This window comes from Neopelma chrysocephalum, unplaced genomic scaffold (genome assembly GCF_003984885.1).
Source record: "Neopelma chrysocephalum unplaced genomic scaffold, ASM398488v2 Primary Assembly neopelma1_24, whole genome shotgun sequence".
Classification (NCBI taxonomy): domain Eukaryota; kingdom Metazoa; phylum Chordata; class Aves; order Passeriformes; family Pipridae; genus Neopelma; species Neopelma chrysocephalum.
In genome coordinates, this window is record NW_020897693.1 from 34889799 (window position 1) to 34910888 (window position 21090).

The following is a 21090-nucleotide window of genomic DNA, read 5'->3' on the forward strand; positions in this document are numbered from 1 at the left end:
CACATCATACATATGGCTGAAGAAGATGGCAGTGAAAGTGATTTGGAAATCTTTTTTTTTTTGGCTGTTCCCTAAAGTTTCAGGCATATTTTGCTTTGGCTATAGTAGCTCCTAGAAGTCATTGGCTGGAGATAAAGGTCTCATTTATAGTGAAGTTTTATCAAAAGGCATTGTAGCCCACCTGTTCTCTTTACCATACATCAGCAGACCAGAAACCAGCTGAGTGCTACCTCAGCTTTTGGTAGCCTGAAAAAAGAAAGATGCCATGGGGGGCACTTTGCTTTCACCCCTTGGTTCCTCATGGTCCATGAGCTGTGCCAGCCTATTTCCACTTGCAGTATGAAGGAAGGTTCTTGGCTGGCAGCTCATTATCTTCCATTTGTTTCTTGATGCTTCTCCTCATGGTTTTCATGGCTGTGCTTGTGAGACTGGAAGGTTCTTTAAATGGCTGGAGCTTAATCACTGAACTGTGCTTCTTCGACCATAAAGAGATTAAATGAGCCCAAACAAGCCATCAGAGGATGCTGCAGAACAACACTCTTTACTCGCCATCTGGAGAAGCCACAGATGTGGGACCCCAAGCCACCCATAGGAGGCGGGAGCAATGAAGCAACTGGGATATCAGTGAGACTTCCCTGCAGTCACATTCTGGTGACTGTAGCCTGGTAGCTCACTTGCAGGTGGTATCTCTGACCATCACTTGGGAACACTGGTAGCCATGCGAGACATCCAGTACTGCAGCCCTGGATATGCTGCTGTCCATTTCTCCAGCATAAAGTGCACTGCCTGCATGCTCACGGATTGGAGAAACGGGGAGCAGTGTGGGATGCCTAAGGAAAGCGAGGCTCTCAAAGCCCCTTTGCACCTTGGTGGGGTCAGGTCCCTGTCCCTCCTGCCGGTCACTCCTGATGACAGGAAGGCACGGACCCTCTGCTGGAACAAAACCCCGAGCAAGTTTCTTTGCTACCACCCCTGCCGCCACCCATGCCAAGCAGCTGAGCAATGCTGCATCAAGGGGAGAGGTTTTGAAAACGCTGCTGAGGTCTCATATGCACCCACCCACCTGCCCCTGCCGCTGTGTTGGAGGCTGACCCCCCGTGTGCCCCCACCGCGCTGTCGGTCCCGGAGGCCCGTTCCGCTCTCCCCCGTGGCACACGCCGGGCAGCCATCCCGAGGAGCCCGAGCGCCGCGGAAGCTGATCGAAGCGGCGGATGCGGCGGGCACAGCCTCAGACCCAGAAATAGCCTGAGACGCGCAGACCCCGCACCCAGGCGTTCCGCCGGCAGCTCCCCGCGCAGAGCGCCGGGGCCGCCGCCTCGCCCCCCGCTCGGATGCCGCGGAACAGACGGTGAGGGAGCGCGGCGGGGGCTCGGGCCGGGAGGCGGCTCCCCCGCGGAGCCCAGAGCTCCGGCAGCGCAGGCCCCGGCCTCCAGCACCGGCGAGGCGGCGAGAGCAGCCCGGGCACCGCGGCCTCTCCGCCGCAGCGGGGCGGGCGGGGAGGCGGGGCGGCGGCGGCGGCCCCGGCCCCTTCCCCTTCCCCTGCCGGTGCCGGGCCGGGGCCGCTGCTGGGCAGCCCGGGGGGACGGCGGGCGCGGAGCCCGGAGTGAGCGGGGCCGGGGCCCCCCAGCAGGTGAGTCCGGGGTGGGAGGCGGCGGCAGGGCGGGAGCCGCGGTCGGGCTGCGGGGCTCGGCCGGCGGCGCCGCGGCAGCGGGCGGGGTCCCGGCGGGCGGCGGAGCTCCGGCGAATGGGGACTGGGGCGCTCCTGGGATGCAGGACGGGCCGGGGAGCGCGACCTGGCTGTAGGGTGGTTGAGGGTGGGGGGGAAGCGTGCGTGGGGCTGAGCCTGGTCCGCCCGCGCCGAGCTACGCCTGCCGCGTGGGACTGCGGCGGGGGATGCTCACCGTGGGGGTAAGCCAGCATCGCCTCAGGCAGCCCCGGGACAGCGCACGAGGGCCGCTCTGCGGGTTCGGGAGTCAGGAACGAGTTGGTTTTATGGAAGATATCTGGGTACTTGGCTCTGTTTAGACACTGTTTCCCTGCCTTCATCCTGGACCACGTAGCAAAGTGGTTTTAATTAATGCTTGGGTCCGCCCGCCTGATGGGTGGCTGAGGCCCATCAAGGTGCAGCGGCTTCCCTGGGCTGCTGGAGCAAGTTGGTGGCAGAAGCAGGGAGTGAGCCCCAGCCCCTCAGTGTCCTTTCCCAGTGCACACATGCTGACTTGCACCACTGTCCTGTGACGTGAGATAAAATGTCACTCTGCCCCTGTGTCATGTCATGGCTTATGCTTGGTCCCCGCGTAATCCTGGCCACAGAATCCTCCTTCTGGGAGCCACACCTGATGGTGCTAGATCTGCTTTGTACTGGCAGGAGAGAGGAGGGGGAACCTCTCCCCATTTCTCTCTCCAGCTTTGTGATACTGATGACTCTGAGAGAGCTGTTGGGTCGGGATGATCTAATGCTCTGGCCAAGCTGCTCTCCCCCAGTTTACTACTTCATCCTGATCTGTCCACAGATCAAGGCCCTGCCTTGTCCCTCACTTGCTTCCCCATCCTCTCTAGCACAGTAGGTTTGCTATTCAGAAACCTCCTGAATAGAAGGAGTGTTATCCAGGAGAAAGAGAGAGAGACCTTTGTCTGGCTGGCAAATATTATTTCTGCATGAACATCTTTTTCCTTTTAACTGTTTAGCCACCATCCCCAGGACTGTTGCACATACCTCCCTTCTCCACTTTCAGAGAGTTCAGGGGGGAGCAGGGTGTGGTGGGAAAACCAGGTGGGCAAACAAGATATGAGAAAGCACTTTGCCCCATGTTGGGGATTTATGATGCCGTATGACCGTCAGGCTGCCTGTCTGAGCAGCAGAGAGACAGCAAAATATGCCATTTGCGATAAAGGTATTGTTGTAGTGATTTGCAGTATTTGTTCAGAGGGGAGAAAGTGGAAAAAATAGAAAGCAGAAAGAATGACCCTGATACCAGATCAGAGCCTTGGCCTCACTGCCTTCCCTGCTGCCCTGCAAAGTGGTGGTCAAGGCTGGACAACAGATGGAGAGGGAAGCAGAAGCGTCTCCTTCAGGAAGGATTTGTCTTAAGTATCCTGGCAAACAGCCACTGGCAAACAAATAAGTAATAAATAAAAGCAGGGAGGCAGCCGGCACCCCTGCAGCCTCTGACTCCATAGCACATATGGGCTTTTCCAGCTTCCCTTCGAGCTTAAACCTCTGCTTTCTTCCCATGGCTCCATCCTGGCTCCTGGCTCCTGAAACTCCATTCGAATGCCTTTGAGCTCTTTTATTTTTTTTTGCATGATAACACTTGAATCGCTCTGTAACTGCTCTCCTCTTTACAGCTCTCCCTGAAGTTAACTGTTTTTTCTCTGGTTTGCTGGCTGCTGACAATGGAAAGCATAGGGTGGTCCTGCAAACCGGAACAGAAATAGCAGTGCTTTCTGGGGGTGCTGATCAGGGATGTGCATAGGCCCTCACAGGTAAATACTTGCCCTCCTTCCATACAGAGACTTCTGGCCCAAGGGAACATAAGGCAGATTTCAGCACAGCTTCAGAGCCTACATCTGCAGAGTTGTAAAAGGAGTGTCACTGCTTTAAAATATTTCTCACAGGAAATACTCCTGTCTGAACAGACTGTGAGAGCTTTCCCAAAGCAGCAAGGAGAGGGAGAAATGTTTCTAACACCCACAAGTGAATTCAATTGATATTAAACTAATCAATCACCTAAACTCTTAGGCAAACATCAGTGTGCTGTGCAAATGCTGACTCCTCCATGAGTCGTACAAACACCAAAGCCTTCTGCTGTTGTCACTTGTGCATTTCTTACCTACTTTAGTTGCTGTAAGTATATTTTGTGTACCTAGCTCCAAGTTTGAAGAAAACATTGCATTGCTGATGCACTGTGCCCAGAGTAAGAGCAGGTTTGCTTTGAGATTATTTCAGGAGAAGCAGCTCCAGTCCCAATTTCCTTCAGCTATGACTCGATCACATTCAGTCCCTAACCAGGTATCAACCTCAAACACAAGAGGTCTTAGAGCTTTAGAAGATCCCACTTGGCATCTACCTGCACTTTAAGGTGCCTAAACACCTCTTCAAAGCTGGTTTGAAGTTACTACTGGAAATATGTCTGAGACGGTAATTAGGCTGTGATCACACCTTGTTATTAGGTGGGGACAATGGCAGCAATTTGCTCACACTGTTACAGCAACAATGGGACAGCAGTCCAGGGAGCAGTGCACAGCCCTTCCCATCCTGCAGTCTACTATTGTTGCTGGTTAATGGGTGAGAAAGGGCGCAGCAGGTCCCCAAGGGCCTCCCTGCAGAAGCAGAGGAAGGTGGGGTAGAGTAGCCTGACAGGGGCATGGGCTTCTCTCTCCCAGCCTTCTGCCCAGGTCCGTGTGTCACCCTCAACTCTCTGGCAGTTCAGCCATGGCTCAATCTCGCACCTCCTCAACAGGTTTGCTTTTTATGGCTCATTTTGATAGTTGCCTAAGCCCCAGTGCTGTCCTGCCTTCTCTGTCCTGGTATAGCCTTCTCTTGGATGATAGCTGTGTTGGCTTAAGAGCTGCAGCCATGCTAAGGGCTGCAGAGAAAACCTCTTTGCCCGAGAAATTGACTTCCTGATTGAAATTGCTGTAATGTTGCCCAGCCTCTGGAGAGCATGAACACTGTGGCATGGAAGCATTTCAACACAGGACTCAGTTGTGCAGTTCCCAGCAGCATCCCCATGAGAAGCTGTGGGTACCATTTTGACCAAGGAGGGGCTTCTCATAGTGGTAGTTTGATCTCAAATAAAGATGTGTTTAAAATGGAATCCCAGAGCAGAGAGGCTCAGTGCTCCTGTTCAGTGGGAGTATGCAGAAGCTTTGGATGACCCGATTCCCCTATCCCCAGCACCAAAGTCTTGTCATCCGCAGATTTGTGGGTGAGTTGAGAGGAAGGCAAGATCTGAACAAGCCAAGCTTCACTGTATCCCCAAGTGCTGAAAAGCAGGCTGTGAAAGGTGGAAAAATACATCATCATGTAATTTTGAATTCCTCCTGACAGAAAGGAAGGGAACCTGCTTCACTGGAGAGCACTTTATTGTTAGCTGGGAGTTGGTGGTAGGAGGCAGCTGGGGCACAGGTGATGGAAATTGAGACAATGAGGCCCTTAATGTGCTGTGTTGGATGGACAAGGAGAGACTAAAATTCAGAGGAGCTGCAGGGGGCAAGTTAGGGCAGACCTCAGGTTTGGAAGGGTAGCTGGGGAGTGGCTCCCAGCTGTTCCCCAAAGTAAGCCTGTGGTATCCTGAGACAAGGACTGGGGACCTTGCACTGGCCAAGCCAAGGTGACCCTGCTGGAGGAATCCTCTTGCTCTGCTATCCATGCAGCAAGGTGACCCACACTAGGATGACATATCAGGAAAGTGGCACAGACTGAGGTGCTAAGGTTGTGTGAGGGCTGGGAAGCTGAGGGGTGACTCGTGAGGCATGGAAGTGGCTGGCTGTGGCCACAGGGCACCTGAGCAGCTGGGATCCCAGCTGGCACTGGGACAGCCCCTAGTAACATGGGGCTTAGGACACACCTGGCTGGTGGATCTGGTTCCAACGGCAGGTTGGGATGGTCTTCTTGGCATTGCTGTGGTTCGGAGCAGTGTCCGTACTTGGAAGATATTCAAAACTTACCTTGACATGGTCCTGCAGAACTTCCTCTAGCCAACCCTGCTTTGAGAAGGAAGGCTGGACTAGATGATCTCTCTTCAGCCTCAACACTTCTGTGCTTATTTGTTCTATCTTCTGACAAATTCAGTCACCAAGGCAGCATTGGAGAAATGACCAGAAGTTGATGTTTGCCTTGCTCCCCTGAGTACGCAAACTACATAAGTAGGAGACTCCCAGGATTTGCAGGCTCCAGGCTAGAGACATGCACTATTCATTGTGTTTCTGGGCTACTTTTCTCAGGGAGGGCAGAACTATGTGGAAGTATAATGGCAAAGAGGGCAGAAAAACAAACCAAACTTCGTAGACTTCAGAATAAGTTTGATCTGTGCCTCGTTTGGCTCTTGACCTTCTGCTGAGTAGGATGGATGGGTTAAAGTCACAATTTAAATTAATGATCAGAAAGCCAAAACCTAAATACCTATTTTTAATCTCACTATGCTTGTACACTTCTGCTCTTTTCCTAAGGACAAGTTGATTCTCACTGGGGCCGAGCAGGAGGCTGCACCATGCTTATGTGAGTGGGTTTACAGCATAATATATGGTTATTTAGATATTTAATGTCCATACTACTTGCATTACAAAATGGTGGGTGCTGTATTTCTTATTAGATATCACATCATTATTATAAATTTGGTCCAGCTATATTTCAGGTCCAGTGGAAAATGAAGTCCAATTCAAATTGCAGAAAGCGAGCACTTAACAAGTGGTTTCTAGTTGGTTAAATAAAACTGCTTAAAATGTATGGATCTACAAAACAAAAGAGAATAAGTTTATGAAAACATTATTTATATATATAATGAATTTAACAATACTGTACTGCTATACTATATTGTATTACTATAATACCATATCATAGGAAGAGAATTTTGTTAGAGGAGATGTAGAATATAACCAGTGATATATCCTGGTTATTTCTGGCATTTAGGAATTCAGAATTAGTAGAGGTTATCCTCTCACACTTCATCTTCATTGGGCTTTGAAAGGGAACCAAGCTCTTCTGCATTAACCTGCAGTAATTTTTCAGAACTTTGACTAAACTAATCCATGTACTAAGTTAATTGAAACATTTTTTTCCCTCTGCTTTCAAAAAAGATTGATGCTGTCAGAGCCATTTTTGCAGTTCATCAGGCTTTAGCTCCCACTGAGCAGACCTGGCACCAAGGACATACTACATGAATTTCTACTGATTTATTTTTCACCGGTGAGAAGGATCTAATGTCTTAGCATGTAGGTTGTAAGAACTTCCAGTTTTAAATTGGCTGTCTTTTAATTTAAAAAGTTTTTATTTCAGACAAAATCTGATTACTTTTAAGTCAGATGTATGTTTCCAAGAGTCATAATTCTTTTATTTGTTCTGGTTCCAAGTCCTCTTTATTGCTTTTTCCTTTCATATTACTGCTGCTAATCTTTTCATCAAGCAGCTTCATTGGATTTTTCTGTTGGGAGATTTTCATCAAGTTCAGTATTATTTTATCTGGGTTTTTAATTTCTTATGTTTTCTTCCATGAAATTTCATCAAACTCTTCCTTCTTTAAAAACAAGAAAAAAGCCCCAACAAAGCAAATACTGATAATGACAGCTGCAGTGGCTGTGTCACCTCCTGAGAATGGTGCATTTTAGACTTTCAGATTTCGTTCAGTTGTTGCAGATGTTTTTGCAAATACCATTCTCTGATTGGTCTGGATAAAGTTTGCTATGCAAAACTTTAGTAATTGGACTTACAGAAACTATGACCATGCACAAAGTCTTGTCTTGGGTACATACATACACTATCATGACTTTATGTGTGTTCCAGGGTAGTTACTAGGTTTCAGGATTACTTCATCCTAGCAGGTACATCTGAGGGGCTGGCTCTTTATTTGGACAGCCCCTGCACAAAGTAAAACTTCAGGGGTTTATTTCCCTCTAGAATGAGAAGGTGAATTTTCAGCCCTTGTGAAAGGCATGATGCAGTTTGTTTCAGCAGAGAAGGGATTTCACTCCACATTTCTTTGGGCTTCATGGGGTTTTTTTGGTGGAAAATATCCTGGAGACAGCATAAGTTTCTGTATGTGTGTAGCCTTTAATAGTCCAAGCTGGGAGCAATGCTCGGGGGTATCCCTCCACCTGCCCAGCTGCTCGTGGGAGGCCTCTGTGCTGCATCCTCCTCATCCCCTGGGGCAGAAGAGCTGCACAGGCATATGACAGGATCTGCCAACCATCAGGTCCAGTCCTGCTCCAGGTCCAGTCCAGGCTGGCTGCATGTTCCCTGAACATGCTGGGGAACACTCTCTGCTCCTCAGGGCCCACCTTGTTCAAGACGTGGAAAGTGGGGAGAGTGTTTGTGTCAGCGGGATGGTGTCTCTCTCCCTCATTGAGCAGAGCCTTGTGTGGGACGGGGTTAGGACACCCAGCCACTGTGCAAACACCTCCATATCAATGCTCCATCCCCAAGCATCTCTGCTGAAATGGACATAGAGCCGGTCTGATTCCTGCTAATTGTGGCGGGGTCTCAGTAGCTGCTGGGCTGTGAAGAGGCTTGCAGTGGCTGTTGCTGGGACACTGATCCCTTCTGGGTCCCCAAATCTCTTTGGCCAGCTGCATTCCTGGTGCTGCTCTGCTGTGCCCGAAGTGCCCTGGAAGGAGAAGGGGGCATGAACTTGGGGAAGCTCCTTTTGCAGCTGTCTGCTGCAGTGCCTCATGTTTAATTTCCCTTTCTTTTCTGTTCCAGTGATGATGTGAAGGGCAGGGGCTGGCTGCCTGGGGACCCTGCACTGCTGGCCGAGTGGGCAAAGCAGCGCAGGGGCTTCCAGCCCTTCCCTGAGTACCAACCTGGCTGTGTGCCCTGTATGCAGGGAAGGCAGGCTTGTGAAGAGAAATCAAGGACAATCTCTCTGCCTTCCGTTCCATTTCCCCCCGATCCTAGGTAGCCTTTTTCCAAGGTTGACTTGCCCATGAAGTGTCTCTGATGCTGCCTGTTGGATGTGGCTTGTTTGAAAGGATGTGATCCCCCAGCAAACCTGCCAGGCTGGGCTGACAGCCCTCACGCAGTGTTGTGTTTCTGCTTGCTCTTGCAGCAGAAAGAGCTTGCAGGTCTCTCAGTGACCACCCTACTGCCAAATCTGCCATCTGTCTCACATCCTCTGGGCGATGCTGTGCCTCTCAGCCCACAGCTTCTCTCCTCCCAGTGCCTTGTCCCTTTCCCAGCCTGGCTGCTGTACATGTCCAGATGCGACACTTCCTTCTCTGCCTGAAGGGAAAGAAACCATTTCTTGTGTTTTTCTCCATCACATCTGTTACTCCCGACGCCCCTTGCGCTGGCTGTGGGCAGCTACTGGCCAGTGGGCATAGCTGGAGCCAGGCAGGAAGGCAGCATGGTAGGTGCGGGCAGGACCAGCCTGCAGCACTGGCACAACAGAGTCTGCCTCCTGGCCATCTGTGTCCCACTCATCTTGTGTTCTGGGCCACCTGCCTGTGATACGTGTGTATGGGGGGGATCCTGAACCCCAGTCTTTGCCGCAAAAGTCCTGTGATTTCCCTCTTATCTCTGATGCTCCAGGGCCATCTCTCCAGGTCCTCTCCGTAGAGGAGATGAGAGCAAGCTGGTGGGTGTGATGGGCTGTCTGCTCTGTTCTGCTTGGCTCTGCTGTGCCCTGCAGCAGATATGTGACTGGAGCTGTGCTCGGGTGTTGTGAGCGAGAGGAATTCCCCAGGGGTGATGGAAATGATGGGGACAAGTTGTCTTGTCACCTTATGTGAGCACCCGTCGCACTGGGAGGAGGCTGAAACGGTCAGTGCTTTGCAGAGCCGCGTGTCTGCAGCTCCACATGTGCCTGGGAGAGCCCCCTTCCTTTGGCTGCAGCAGCAACAACTTTCATCTCCCCCAGGAGATGAAAGCTGTGTGGGCTGCAAAGGTGGCTGGATGTCTGTCCCAGTGACCAGAGGAGAGTGACTGCCTGCTCCCTCTGCTGCCCCAGTGAAAAGCAGCACCGGGATTGCCCTGCATGGGGGCAGGATCTGGTGGCAGGGCAGGCGGCTGGCCTGTGGCTCAGGCAAAGGCATCGCAATCTGGTGTCGAGACTATGAGATGGGTTCAGTCTCTTCTCTCCTTCTTTGAAAGGACCAAATTTGCTTACAGTCTGGGAAATAGGTGGTGATTTGATTGTTCCCCTATGGATGAATCCCCAGGGGAAGAAGGTGGCCAAGCCAGGCCTTGGGGAGCACTTTCTCCCCTTGCCCTCCTGTTGCAGGCACCTGTGTACACCATCAAAGGCTTTCCCTTCCCTTTGATGCACTGTTGACTCAAACCAGTGTGCTGAGAGCTAATCCCTCTGGCACGGCTGGATGCGACTTACACAGCATCTTCTGGGGCCATCCCTGCTTGTGCAACTCACGGGTGCCAGAGCCTTCACTGAGCTGCCAGCTCCCGTGCTCCCAGGACGGTGTGATTCATCCCAGTCATATGGTGTTACCCAAATCTGCTCGGAAGCTGGGCAGAGGTGGGAGGAAAGCCTTGTCAAGGCCAGGATTGGCGTGTGGTGTGCTCATGGTCTCCTGCTGCAGCCCAAACCTCACTCTTCTCCTGGCACCAAGCACAGGCAATAGAAATGTTCTAGCTCTGCAGATGCTCTAAAATTGTATTTTGTGTATATATATATAGCATTGTAATGCACTGCTCTCAGGAAGAAGCTTTTGTGCTTGCAGAGAGGGGAGCTAGGCAGGGCAGGAGTGGTTTTTTGCTCCTGCAGCAGAATCAGCTGTGGGGGATGTTGTGGCTGCTTGAAGCTGGGGAGGACTGAAGGGTGGAGAGGCTGGTGGCAGCTGGGCACCAAGGCATCCCTCAGAGCAGTGTGGAGAAAGGTAAATGGCTGGCCCCAGGAGAAGGGGATCAACAGATCAACATAACACTGCCCACTGACTCCTAGGAGGCTGTGGGATGAGGGTGCTCAGTGGGAGAGTACTCCCAGGTCCCAGTACTGTCAGGGAGCAGCAGGCTGGAGTGGAGCAGAGATGGGCCCAGCAGCATGAGTGCCAGACCCCTGCTAGCCCACCATGTACCCATGCTCACCCCACATGGCACGGCAGGCTTGTGGCCACGAGCTGTGAGGAGGGCTGGCTGGAGCTCAGCAGCTGAGAGTGGCTGTGCAAGGGCTTGAAATGCACCTGCTTTCTCCACCAGCTCAGTGATGAGGTCCCTGCCATCCCCAAGTGGCCCATGCCATCCTGGCCAGGCAGGACACTGGGGTGCAAAGCCACCATAATTGCCTGGCCCAAGCAGTGTGATATTGGGCTTCTTGGTCTGCGTCCCTTTCATGCACAATCCAAGTCCCCTCCTTACCATTTCCTTCCCTCTGCCCTCGGGTGAAGTTCCCTCTGCTCACTAGTGATGGCTGTAGCTGTGCTGGCTGCTCTTACAGCTGGCAGTCTCTGCAGCAGGAGGCTTTATGAAAAGCAGGATATGAACCTCCCACTCTCCTTTCTACCTTCCACAGCTCCCTGCTCCCCAAACAATGGAAGGGACTTGGGCAGGAAAGAGCTGCTTTTTCCCTATCTCATCCTGTCTTTTCCCCCATCTCCAGGGACCACAGTGCTCCTAGCATCTTGTGGCACTGTGAAAGATGCCTGTGACTCCCAGTGACAGCTTCAGGCCCTGACCGAGGCACAGCTGCTCCTGGTTTGTAAATAGGTTTCCACAAGGGAGTGTTTTTCCCAATGGAGGTGGCACTTTCCTTCACAAAGGCCTTAAAATCCTCCTCTGTGTGAGAACAGTTACCTGGGGTGGTGGAAGAAGCAATCCCACCACCGTTGCAGCTGTGCTGAGAGGTGCCTTCCTCTAGTCTTCAAGGCCAAATGTGAGCTGCCTCTGCGAGACTGGCTGTATGTGGGCACATACTGTGGTCTTGGAGCTGGCAAGCAATAAGCAGCCCAGAGATACCCTTTGCAGGGAAGCTCAAACCTTTCCCTAGGGCCAGCTGCCATGGCCCTCAGTCACAAAGGCAGCAGGGGCTGGGAGGTATCCTCATCTGCATGTATCATCATTAATTAACTGCAAGAGCAGGGGTTGCCCTAAGGACTGTGAAGAGCATGCAGCGTCCCAGCTTGGAGCAGGAATCTGGTGGTACCAGGGTTAGTATTTTCCTGAAGTACTGTTTTTCTGAATAGAAGTGCATGCACATGTGTATATGCTAACCGGAGACCCCAGGATGATACCCTGCCCCTTTCCCACTTGTGAGCTACTGGGGTCTCCATCCCCCACCGTCAGCCCTGGCTTTTTCATAGTATCATACAAAAGTTTAGGATGGAAGGGACCTTTAAATGTCATGTTGTCCAACCCCCCTGCAATGAGCAGGGACATCTTCAACTAGACCAGGTTGCTCGCAGCCCTGTCCAGCCTGACCTTGAATGTTTCCAGGGATGGAGTATCTACCACCTCTGTGTGCAACTTGTGCCTGTGTTTCACCATCCTCATCATAGAAAATTTCTTTCTTATATCTAGTCTAAATCTACCCTCTTTTAGTTTAAAACCATATCACTACAGGCCCTATTTAAAAGTCTGTCCCATCTTTATTATAAGGCCGCTTTTTCTGGCTCTCTGCTCCCAGCCATTGCTTATTAGCAGCCCAGCAGCTCCCCACCCTCTGCTTGGGCTGCGCTTGGCCCACGTAATCCTTTGTGCTGAAGAGTGTTGATTTAAGTGTTATCAGAGGACAAGGGTGCACGATACAGAATGAGTGACGGGCGCCTGCCCTAGGAGCTTGCAGCCCCATTAGCTCATGTTTGCTTGGTGCCTTGCACACACAAAGTGTGGTGTGAGGGGCTCAGTACACTGTGTGCACAGCAGGAGAGGGAAATGCAAACCAAACATGGGTTAGAGCCAGCCTGCAGTGGCAGCTTAGTCAATTGTGGCAAAAATGGCTGGGGGTGGAACGAATAAATTCCGCTCCGATTCTTCCTTCCCAATCTCAGTGCGCTGGCTTCAGCAGCCGCTGGCTAGCACATGTGTGGAGGAGGCGCTGGAGAAGAGCTGCTCTGTGCACAGCATCTCCCACGCACTGGCCTAAACAAATCTCTGTGACTGTAGATCTCACTGTAAGCACTGTTTGCTCTCGGTTGCCTGGGATTTGGCTTTATACTTGTACTGAGGAGCGCTGCAGCAAATCAGTTTGGCCCACAGGAGAAGGGGCTTACGCAGGTGGCTGTTTGGTATCACAGAGGAAGGCCAGAATTTTGTCCTACAGAGTCTCAAGGGAGGCTGGGGACTGGAATGTCTTCTCCTTCAAAAACTTCATGGAGCTTAATCTGTCCAAGTGCCAAAACCCCACTCTGCATGGTGGTGCCGGGCAAGAAGGGGAGGACAGATAGCTGGAGGTGATATGGCAGCCGCTACAGGGGGACATGGCAGGGGAGGGTCTGGCTCTCAAATGCTGTATTGGTTTCAGGTGAGTCCCTGGGGCAGCATGACCCTGCACAGGGTTTCCTGGAGGTAGAGACAACCTACGACTCCTGAGCAGAGAAAAACTTGCTTGGCTCCCCAAAATGGGGTCAGTCTCAGCCTCCTGATGGGTTACATTATTTATATGGACAGTGTTGGCAGGACAGGTTGGGAAGGTGAAGCACTGGGGGATAGGAGTGGCAGTGCCAAAGGCAGGCTCACCACTGAGGGGAAGAACCTCGCCATGGACTTTGCATCCCCAGGGTCTGGGTGGGCTCCTGGGCTGGCTGTTCCCCCTGCATTCCTGCCCTGGCTGGCAGTGAGCCTGGCAGGCATTTCTGCTTCTCAGTGGGAGAGCAGTACCAGAGCTTTCTGGTGGAGAAGGTGAAGTTTATCTACACAATTTTTAAGCAGGTTTATGCACTCAGCCATGCACTCACATTCATTGAACTCATTGAGTGGTGGGTATGGGTGGGGAGGGAGTGGGATCAATGAGAACATGAGTCCTCCTGGCCTCTCTGAATATCATATCTTCACTGGCAATGACAAAAGTAGTCTTTGAGCAGGTGTTTTATACCTGTTAGGAGTCATCTGTTGCTGCAGAGTGGTCCTTTGCCTCCAAACCCTACTAACCCCAGCCTCTATTGCCCACCAGCCATGTTGCTGCTCTTGGTTCTCCTTGTTTGGAAGATGAATCCGGTTTCCAGCAGGCTAACAGAACAGGCTGGTGTATGTCCCATGTCCTACTGGTGGTGGGATGGGGTCTTCTGCTGGTGGGTTGTCTATGCCATGGCCTCGCAGGGTGTGGGCACAGCATTCACACCAGTGTCAGTGTCATAGAATCATAGAATATGCTGAGTTGGAAGGGATCCACAAGGATCACTGAGTCCAACTCCTGGCCCTGCACAGGACACCCCAATAGTCTGTGCCATCAATCTCTCTGCGTCCAGCACTTTGGCTCCCCAGCAGGGTCTGGCTCCAGTCTCTATGGTCATTGCCCCAGGGGGGGTAAGGCGCTGCCACAGTGGTGTTGGTCTCCTGTGCAGGTGCCTTTCCTGGCGATACTGAAGCAGGTGCAAAGAGCTGTGCCCAGGGATGCTGCTTTCCCACACGTGCTCACTTCACAGGCCATGAGCAGCCGGATCCTCTCTTTGCCTTTTGGACCTGGAGGCCATGAATCTAAGAGGAAAGGGTGAAGGGACCTCTGTGGGGTTTTGGAGGGCTCTGTCTGTGGTCCCATCCCCTCTGTGCTCACCTCTCTTAGGGACATGTTCTGCCATGCATTGAGCTACAGAAATAAGAGGTCACCGTGCTCCGTATTTGTCTTTGCTGGGGTGTGTGCTGAGCTCAGTGCAGGGTGTTGATGAGCCTTTTCCCATCCTGAGGTACTTGGTTAGCCGTGCTGAGTCAGTGGCAGTGGCTCAGGTGTCCTGCCCTCTCGCTGCAGTCCTGCAAGGTCGGTCACTGCAGTCCCGCAGGGTGGGACACTGGAGATTTGCCTCCCTGCCTGGTTCTGTGCACACCAAGGCATGAACCTGATCTCCCTGTTACAGTAGTCCTTGTTTTCCCCTCCTGCAGCCTGGCCAAAATCGACTTGTGATGGAAGAAGGATGCAGAGGCAGTTGGGTAGCACAGACGCTTGTTTTCTAGGAGGCATGGTCTAGGTCCTCAGCCTGGCTTTTCTGCTGGTTTTGTTCAGCCACCGATTGCTCCATCAGCAGCCCTGTGCTCTGGCTGCCCACCCACCAGCCAAAATCATTAACCCTATCCCTGCCAGAGTGGGACACTGAGGCTGGGTGTGTGTAGGCATGCTGGAAAGCTCAGCTTAGTCATCTCAGTGCTCCCAAGACTTTGTTTTGATGTTTTGCTACTCCAGCTGTCCGTGAATCCCCTAGCAAATGAGTTTGCTGGCAGGATGCTTCAAGGGAAAGACAAATCTTGAAAAATTGTATTCGCAATTAAGACATGCCTTATTTTTAATTGGAAATCTGATTCTCTGGATTAGTGCCCACCCAACCAGAGAGAATAAACATATGCTGGTATATCAACAAAACAAAGAGGGCACTGAATATTCAAGGCAGACCTTACACACTGAAAATGCGTCATAGAAATTATCCAGCAAATCAGTTTTTATGACAAATCTCATACACTCACTGTCCATTCACAGCCATCAAGAAGAGAAGAAAGAAGGAGTGCCTGTCTCTATTGCTCTATATGTTTGCTAACCCTATTTTAGCATCTTTCCTCTGAGTAAGACCTATAATGGATAGATCATATATTGCAATTTCTGCCTTTATGTTATTGCTTCATTTTCCCAACTGCAACCCTGTCCACTCTTGTGTTTCTTGACTAGTCCATTGCTGTTGCTTCTCCAGAACAGGGAGGAGAACGAGGGACACTTGTCTGTGGTTGGCATCTAGAGGCGCTGCCTCATACACAGCTGACGGGAAGCTGTCCCGACGCCTTCTGGAGGTGAAGGTACCCACCCAGCTCTGTTATTCACAACAGTATTTCCTCCTTTGGCCCTTAAGATCGGGAAAAGCACAATGGCAGTGGCATAGCTGGGAACAGGAACTGTTTTGGCAATGCTGTGAGTTTGGTTGAACCTTTCAGATACTATCACAGAGTTGTCACCTGCGTACTGCAAAATGTGTGGTGTGAAAATTTAGCTTAGGGGTTTCAGCAGTGACTTCAAGTGTGACTTGCAGTGTTCCTGGGATCTATAACTCTGTATACCGAAAAATGTACCTGTCCAACCAGAGGCAGGTTGAACATGTCCTACAGGTCTGAGCTCAAGCTGTTCTTGGTGTGCGTGAGCAGAAATCTGCTCTCACTGTTTCTGCTGCATGTCTTGTTCCTAGAGCAGCTACATGATTTACTTTTGGCTGGTTGCTCCCAATAGTTATTTTAATGGTAATGCTGCAGCTATATAATCTGTATAAACTTTTCTAAGAGCAGCACCATAAAAGGTGAGTTTAGCTGGAACAAATGGTCTAGAAAAGTACTGGTTTGGGTATTTGGAGGTAAGTTTCTCTGGTTATCTGGGGTTGAAGGGATCAGGGAAAGGGCAGGAGAGTGACCTCAACATCAGCCTCAGAGGAGCTGAGATACACTGTGTTACGGGCCTGAGCATGACATGATGGCTCCTTTGAGCTCCTTTGAAGGTGACTAAGAGAGAGGGGAAAGAGCTGGACTGGGTCATCAGGTATCTTCTGTTCCTGAAATTTCTCTGCAGTCTGATATTGAAACAGCAGTGCTAGGTGGAGAGACATGAACTGGTTGGGCTGGGAGGGTGAAGGCTTGCATTTGGGAAATTTCGGGGCAGGAGAGCTTAGAACAGGAGATACCATCTCCAGGAGAAACCCTTTGCTTTTGGCCACCAGGAGCAAAATATCTGCTACTGGGGGAAGGGGATAGCAACAAGGACTTGATAGGGAAAGACAACTTGTACAGATCTCTGTGAAAATCCCCCTCACCCTGCCATCCTCCAACAGGATGTTCCTCCTACAAGCGTGAAAATGGTGCCTAGAAACAAGCTTCACGATCTTACCGCTGGGTGGTGGAGTGGTGGTGGCAGAGAAGGGACTTGGAAGTTGCTAGGAGTCTCCTTGTTTATTTGCTGAAGGTCTAACAGCTCTGTCGGTCAAAGACACACTCTCCTTGTTAACAAAAAGGCAGTGAATTATTTAGCAGCTGAAAATGCCAGATGGCAATGGCTCTGCTGCTTACAGGAGGAGGGGAGAGAGGGAGGGAGATATGCACATTGCGAGGAACAGATTGAGAGCATTTCCATAGCAAAGAGCAGACCCTGGCCAGAAGTCCTGGTGGCCCAGGTGGTTGCCTGATGGCAAGCAGGAGGCAGGCAAGCCAGCTGCCGCTTGCCAGAGTAGCCCACTCATTTCCCACAGGTCTCCTCTTGTTGGAGGTCACTTGTCAGGGGTTGTATCCTGATGGGGCCATGTTGGCCCTTGAAGTACAGGACTCCCAGCCTTGGCTGGGAGGCAGGCCATGACTGAGGGCACCACAGGGAGGCTTTGCCAGCCCTTTCATCACTTCACACCTGGGTGCAGTGATGGTACTTCAGACCCAAGTCTACTGGGATGCCATTTGGAGAAGTATCAGCATATCTCAGGTGACTTGGCAGTTCTTTTGAGAGTCACACTAATGTTCAGCTGTCCCAGCATGGGCAATGATGTCTCCAGACACCACGGACTGGCCAGATCAATGTGTATATGGCCAGGGACCTCTGAGGAGAACTGAAGATGCTGTAGGCAGGATGGGCAGATCTGTAGCAGACACTGAAGCCCAAGACTCAGGTGACACTGCACCGTATGCACAGTAGGAGGGACTGCAGATAGCCAGATGCCAACCTAACCCTGGAGTGGGGTGGGTCTCAGGCTCTTCTGGGCTCGTAGCCTTGGTCCAATCATCCCAGCCACTCGTAGACTTCCAGTGGAGATTTTTCTTTGGGATGAAATTTATGCTTCAGGAATTAAGAAAATAGCAAGTCATCATCTTTTTTGTGTTTAATTTGGAAACTGCAGGCACCAAGAGTAGTTCTTAAATTCTTCAACCCTCTTGAGAGCTTGGGTTGAGAATCCCTAGGGAATCCCCAGTGTCCAGACTGTCAGAACCTTTTTTTTTGTCAACTCTTGTGTTTGAAAACCTCCTTCTTCCTTAGCCTGTTCTTTCCCTGGATGAGGAGGTCAAAGAGAGTCAGTCTCTTAGGCATATAACCTGTGTCAGCTCCTGCCTCAGCACTCTCAGCCTGCCTGCTCTGCTCAGCTGTGGGGTGTGGGTGTCTGAGCTTCTCAGGAGCTTTAGGACAGAACTAATCTCCTCAAGCAGCAAACTGTATGGTCTAAGAGAGAGAGGCTGAGGTTACAGCAGTGTATATAAAATCACGTGCTACTGTAGTCTCCCATCTGTCACACTGACACAGCAGAAGTAAATGTTTCCCAACAAAAGCATATCTGTGTAGAGCTCAGGAAGATCCCTTTTCTAAGCCAAGACATTTTGTGTGTGCTATCTCTGTGCTCCCCAAGGACCTCTCAATCAGGTTTTCTTTGGTGTTGAAGAAGAGTTGATCCTGTTTGATCTTGGTGGAAAAAACTGCCATAAACACTTCACATCTTCAGATCCCCGGAGGTACAAGCTGCCTTTGTTTACATCGTCCTCCATTTCTTAATCCTGTCCTTGTGGGCTTTGAGCATCTTCCAGCAGGGATCACCAATGTCTGTGTGACTGCAGGGGCTGCAGCAGGGTCCCATTTGTGGCTGGAATATAGATACAAAGGAAGGAGAGGAATGAATGCCCAGTGGCTTGAATGTAAAACTCACAGGAGTACATGTTAATACACCATTCTGAGTTTTCATGTGGCCTTTACCCTGTTCACAATATATTGGCCATAATATACTGTGCCCAGCATGTCTGCAAGGCAAGGCACTTATATAGCTCCTTAAAAACTTCAGGCAGGCCAGAAGATGTTCTTGTCAAGAGTACAAGTTCCTGAGATTAGGGATGTAGAATAATTGCGGTTGGAAGGACCCCCTTGGAGGTCATCCAATAAAAGCCCTTGCTCAGGACCAGAACAATTATTTGGCAGCTCAAGGCCTCCAAAGACTGTGCTTGGTCTCACCATAGACATAGTTGTTCTCCTCTGAAGGCTGCACAGCTCTCCAGGCACCAGAAGCAGCTGTTTGAAGGTGCCCGGGGGACTCTAAGGCACAGAGGCACAACAGGCATATGAGGAAAAGAGACTCTGGCCCCCTTGTCCCCACCTCATGTTTGTTAGTGTTTGCTGTACTGCTTCCCTCTTCTCTCGTCCTTCTGGTGAGTGCAGCGGCTGTTCATCAGTGTCCTGGCATGCAGGTCTGTGGCATCCCCATGAGTAACAGCCATGTTGGCTGCTGTAGAGTGCTTGTTCCCAGGGTTCCCAGACACTGCATGTTTGGAGAGGATCCTCGCCTACCTAAAGCATGGTAGTAGGAAAGGTTTTGGAAACAAGCCACAGTCTTGGCCGTTAATGGCCTTGAAGTGTCTTCTGTCAGTGAGGAATGTAGCCTGTGGTATCGGCTCCCGGGGAAGGTGGGGGGGAAGCTTGGCATTTAGGGTTTTGAGAAACTAATTCTTCTGAAGACGATACCTTGGAAGGAACAATTCTGCTCAGGTGGAAAGCTGAAAGGGAGGTTGTGATGCTAGAGGAGGGCTTAGGGATATTCCATAGGCAGTATATATCTGGCTGTGGGGAGAGAAGCAAGTGCAGCCCAGCAGCTGAATTGTTAACATCATCATTGCTCTTTTTCTCAGAAATTCAAGCAAATGCTTCAGCTCCTCATTCCTGCCTGCTGACTGCACCAGGGTGGCCATGACTCAACCCAGCTTCCAGGACTGAGGGGCAGAGGTGGTGAGAGACCTGTCTCAGGTATGACAAAGACAACCAAATAGCATGGGGTTTCACGGAGTGGGGAAAGGGCAGGAAGTAGCTGTGAGATTTCTTCAGCAACACCCCCTGCCCTGTGTCCCACGGCCACTCCCTGGGAGAAACTGGGACTGGGGATGCTCCAAGGTCACCAACCAGTCCTCTCCCTGCCCTACTCTTAGTGAACTCCTCAGACTTTGATGGAGGAGACCTGGAAGAGCCATGACCCCTTTTCAAGCAAAGGCTTCTCCATCCATACCCCTGCCTCTGTGTTGCAGGGTGAGACCCCACAATGGCACTGATGGAGAGCATGTACTCAGTGGAGCCAGCACCTGATGGTGCCGCCCCCACCTCGCTGGATGTGCTCATCTTCTTGGATGCCCCGTTGAACAGCACAGAGGAGCAATGCTTCAGCGCCCGCTCCCGCAGCACCGTCCTGGAAGGGCTGCCCTTCGGGGGAGTGCCCACTGTGCTTGCCATCAACTTCATCCTCTGGCTGGTGAGTGAGCCAGGAGGGTACCATTTCTACCAGCACTGCAGCCCCTGGGTGCTCTGACAACCACACACAAGTGCAGCCCATGCACCGGTGCATACAGCTGACTGGGAGAATGGGAGTGAGTGCAGGAGACCAAGGGCTTTGCCCACATCATTGATGGGCAGCAGGGAGCACTTGGGCAGCAGTGGTGAGATCACAGAGCAGGAACAGTTCGGCTTGAGGCAAGAGTTTGCACGAGCTTGGGCTCATGAGTGAGAAAGCAGAAAGGAGGGATGTGAGAAGGTCCCATGGGGTCTCCTCTTTCTTCTTTCAGCTTCTCCTTCTGGTCTTCTCCTGTCTTCGGAAAGCGGCTTGGGACTACGGGCGCCTGGCGCTGCTGATGGACAATGATAGGTAAGGAGGATGCAAAGCCAGTGTGGGTGATGGCTCCATTCTCTTCAAGAGGGCTGGAAGGAAGGCAAACACTGCAGGGTGGCACACAGAGAAGTTCAGCAGGTGTTACTGTCCCTCCTCCCCACTGGGAATGGCCTGGCTGTCCTTGCCCATGGAGACACAGGCACCATCTGCTGCGGGGATAGGGAAAGCCTGGACGAGCTTTCATTCGCTCTTGCTGGTAGCATTTGGTAACAGTGCTCTGGGTGCCATTGAGGGCACTGTCCTGGGAAGGACAGAAGCCCAACAGCTGCTATTGAGTGGGGACTGAGCCACTGCCTCTTCTCCTGCCACTCTCTTGGGATGAACAAGACAGGCTGGTGGAGGGGGCAGAGGGAGACACACAGCTATAATACTGTTCCTCACGTACCTACACAACTTGCCTGGCCTGTCATTTGGGCCAGATGCAGAATCCCACAAAAATTAACAGTGTTCTAGTAAAAGTAGAGGCCAGACGAGATTTCCAGGTGGGCTGTGCTTCCCACAACTGTCTGCCTGCCAGAGCATGGCTCACCCTGGGCAGCAAAGCATCTTTCTTTGCACAGGCAGGTTGCACACAGGTGGGGTCTCTGTAACGCTGGGCAGCCTGCAAGAGCAAACACTGGCCCACTCCTGCCTTCT

The 21090-nt window shown here is 51.5% G+C and overlaps 1 protein-coding gene across 3 annotated transcripts in view; it reads left to right on the plus strand.

The window, feature by feature from the left end:
* Positions 1-1140: 1140 nt before the first annotated feature.
* TMEM63C (transmembrane protein 63C) overlaps positions 1141-21090 on the plus strand; it is a 32343-nt gene continuing 12393 nt past the window's right edge. Inside the window, exons 1-4 of one of the 3 annotated variants that reach the window (XM_027672363.1) lie at positions 1141-1348; positions 19430-19544; positions 19820-20040; positions 20351-20430. In XM_027672363.1, coding sequence (XP_027528164.1) covers positions 19834-20040; positions 20351-20430 — 287 coding nt within the window. In that variant the 5' untranslated portion in view covers positions 1141-1348; positions 19430-19544; positions 19820-19833. Of the gene's footprint in view, positions 1349-1376; positions 1631-15430; positions 15599-19429; positions 19545-19819; positions 20041-20350; positions 20431-21090 lie in introns of those variants that run through there. The other 2 variants (XM_027672352.1, XM_027672372.1) reach the window with 2 other exon arrangements.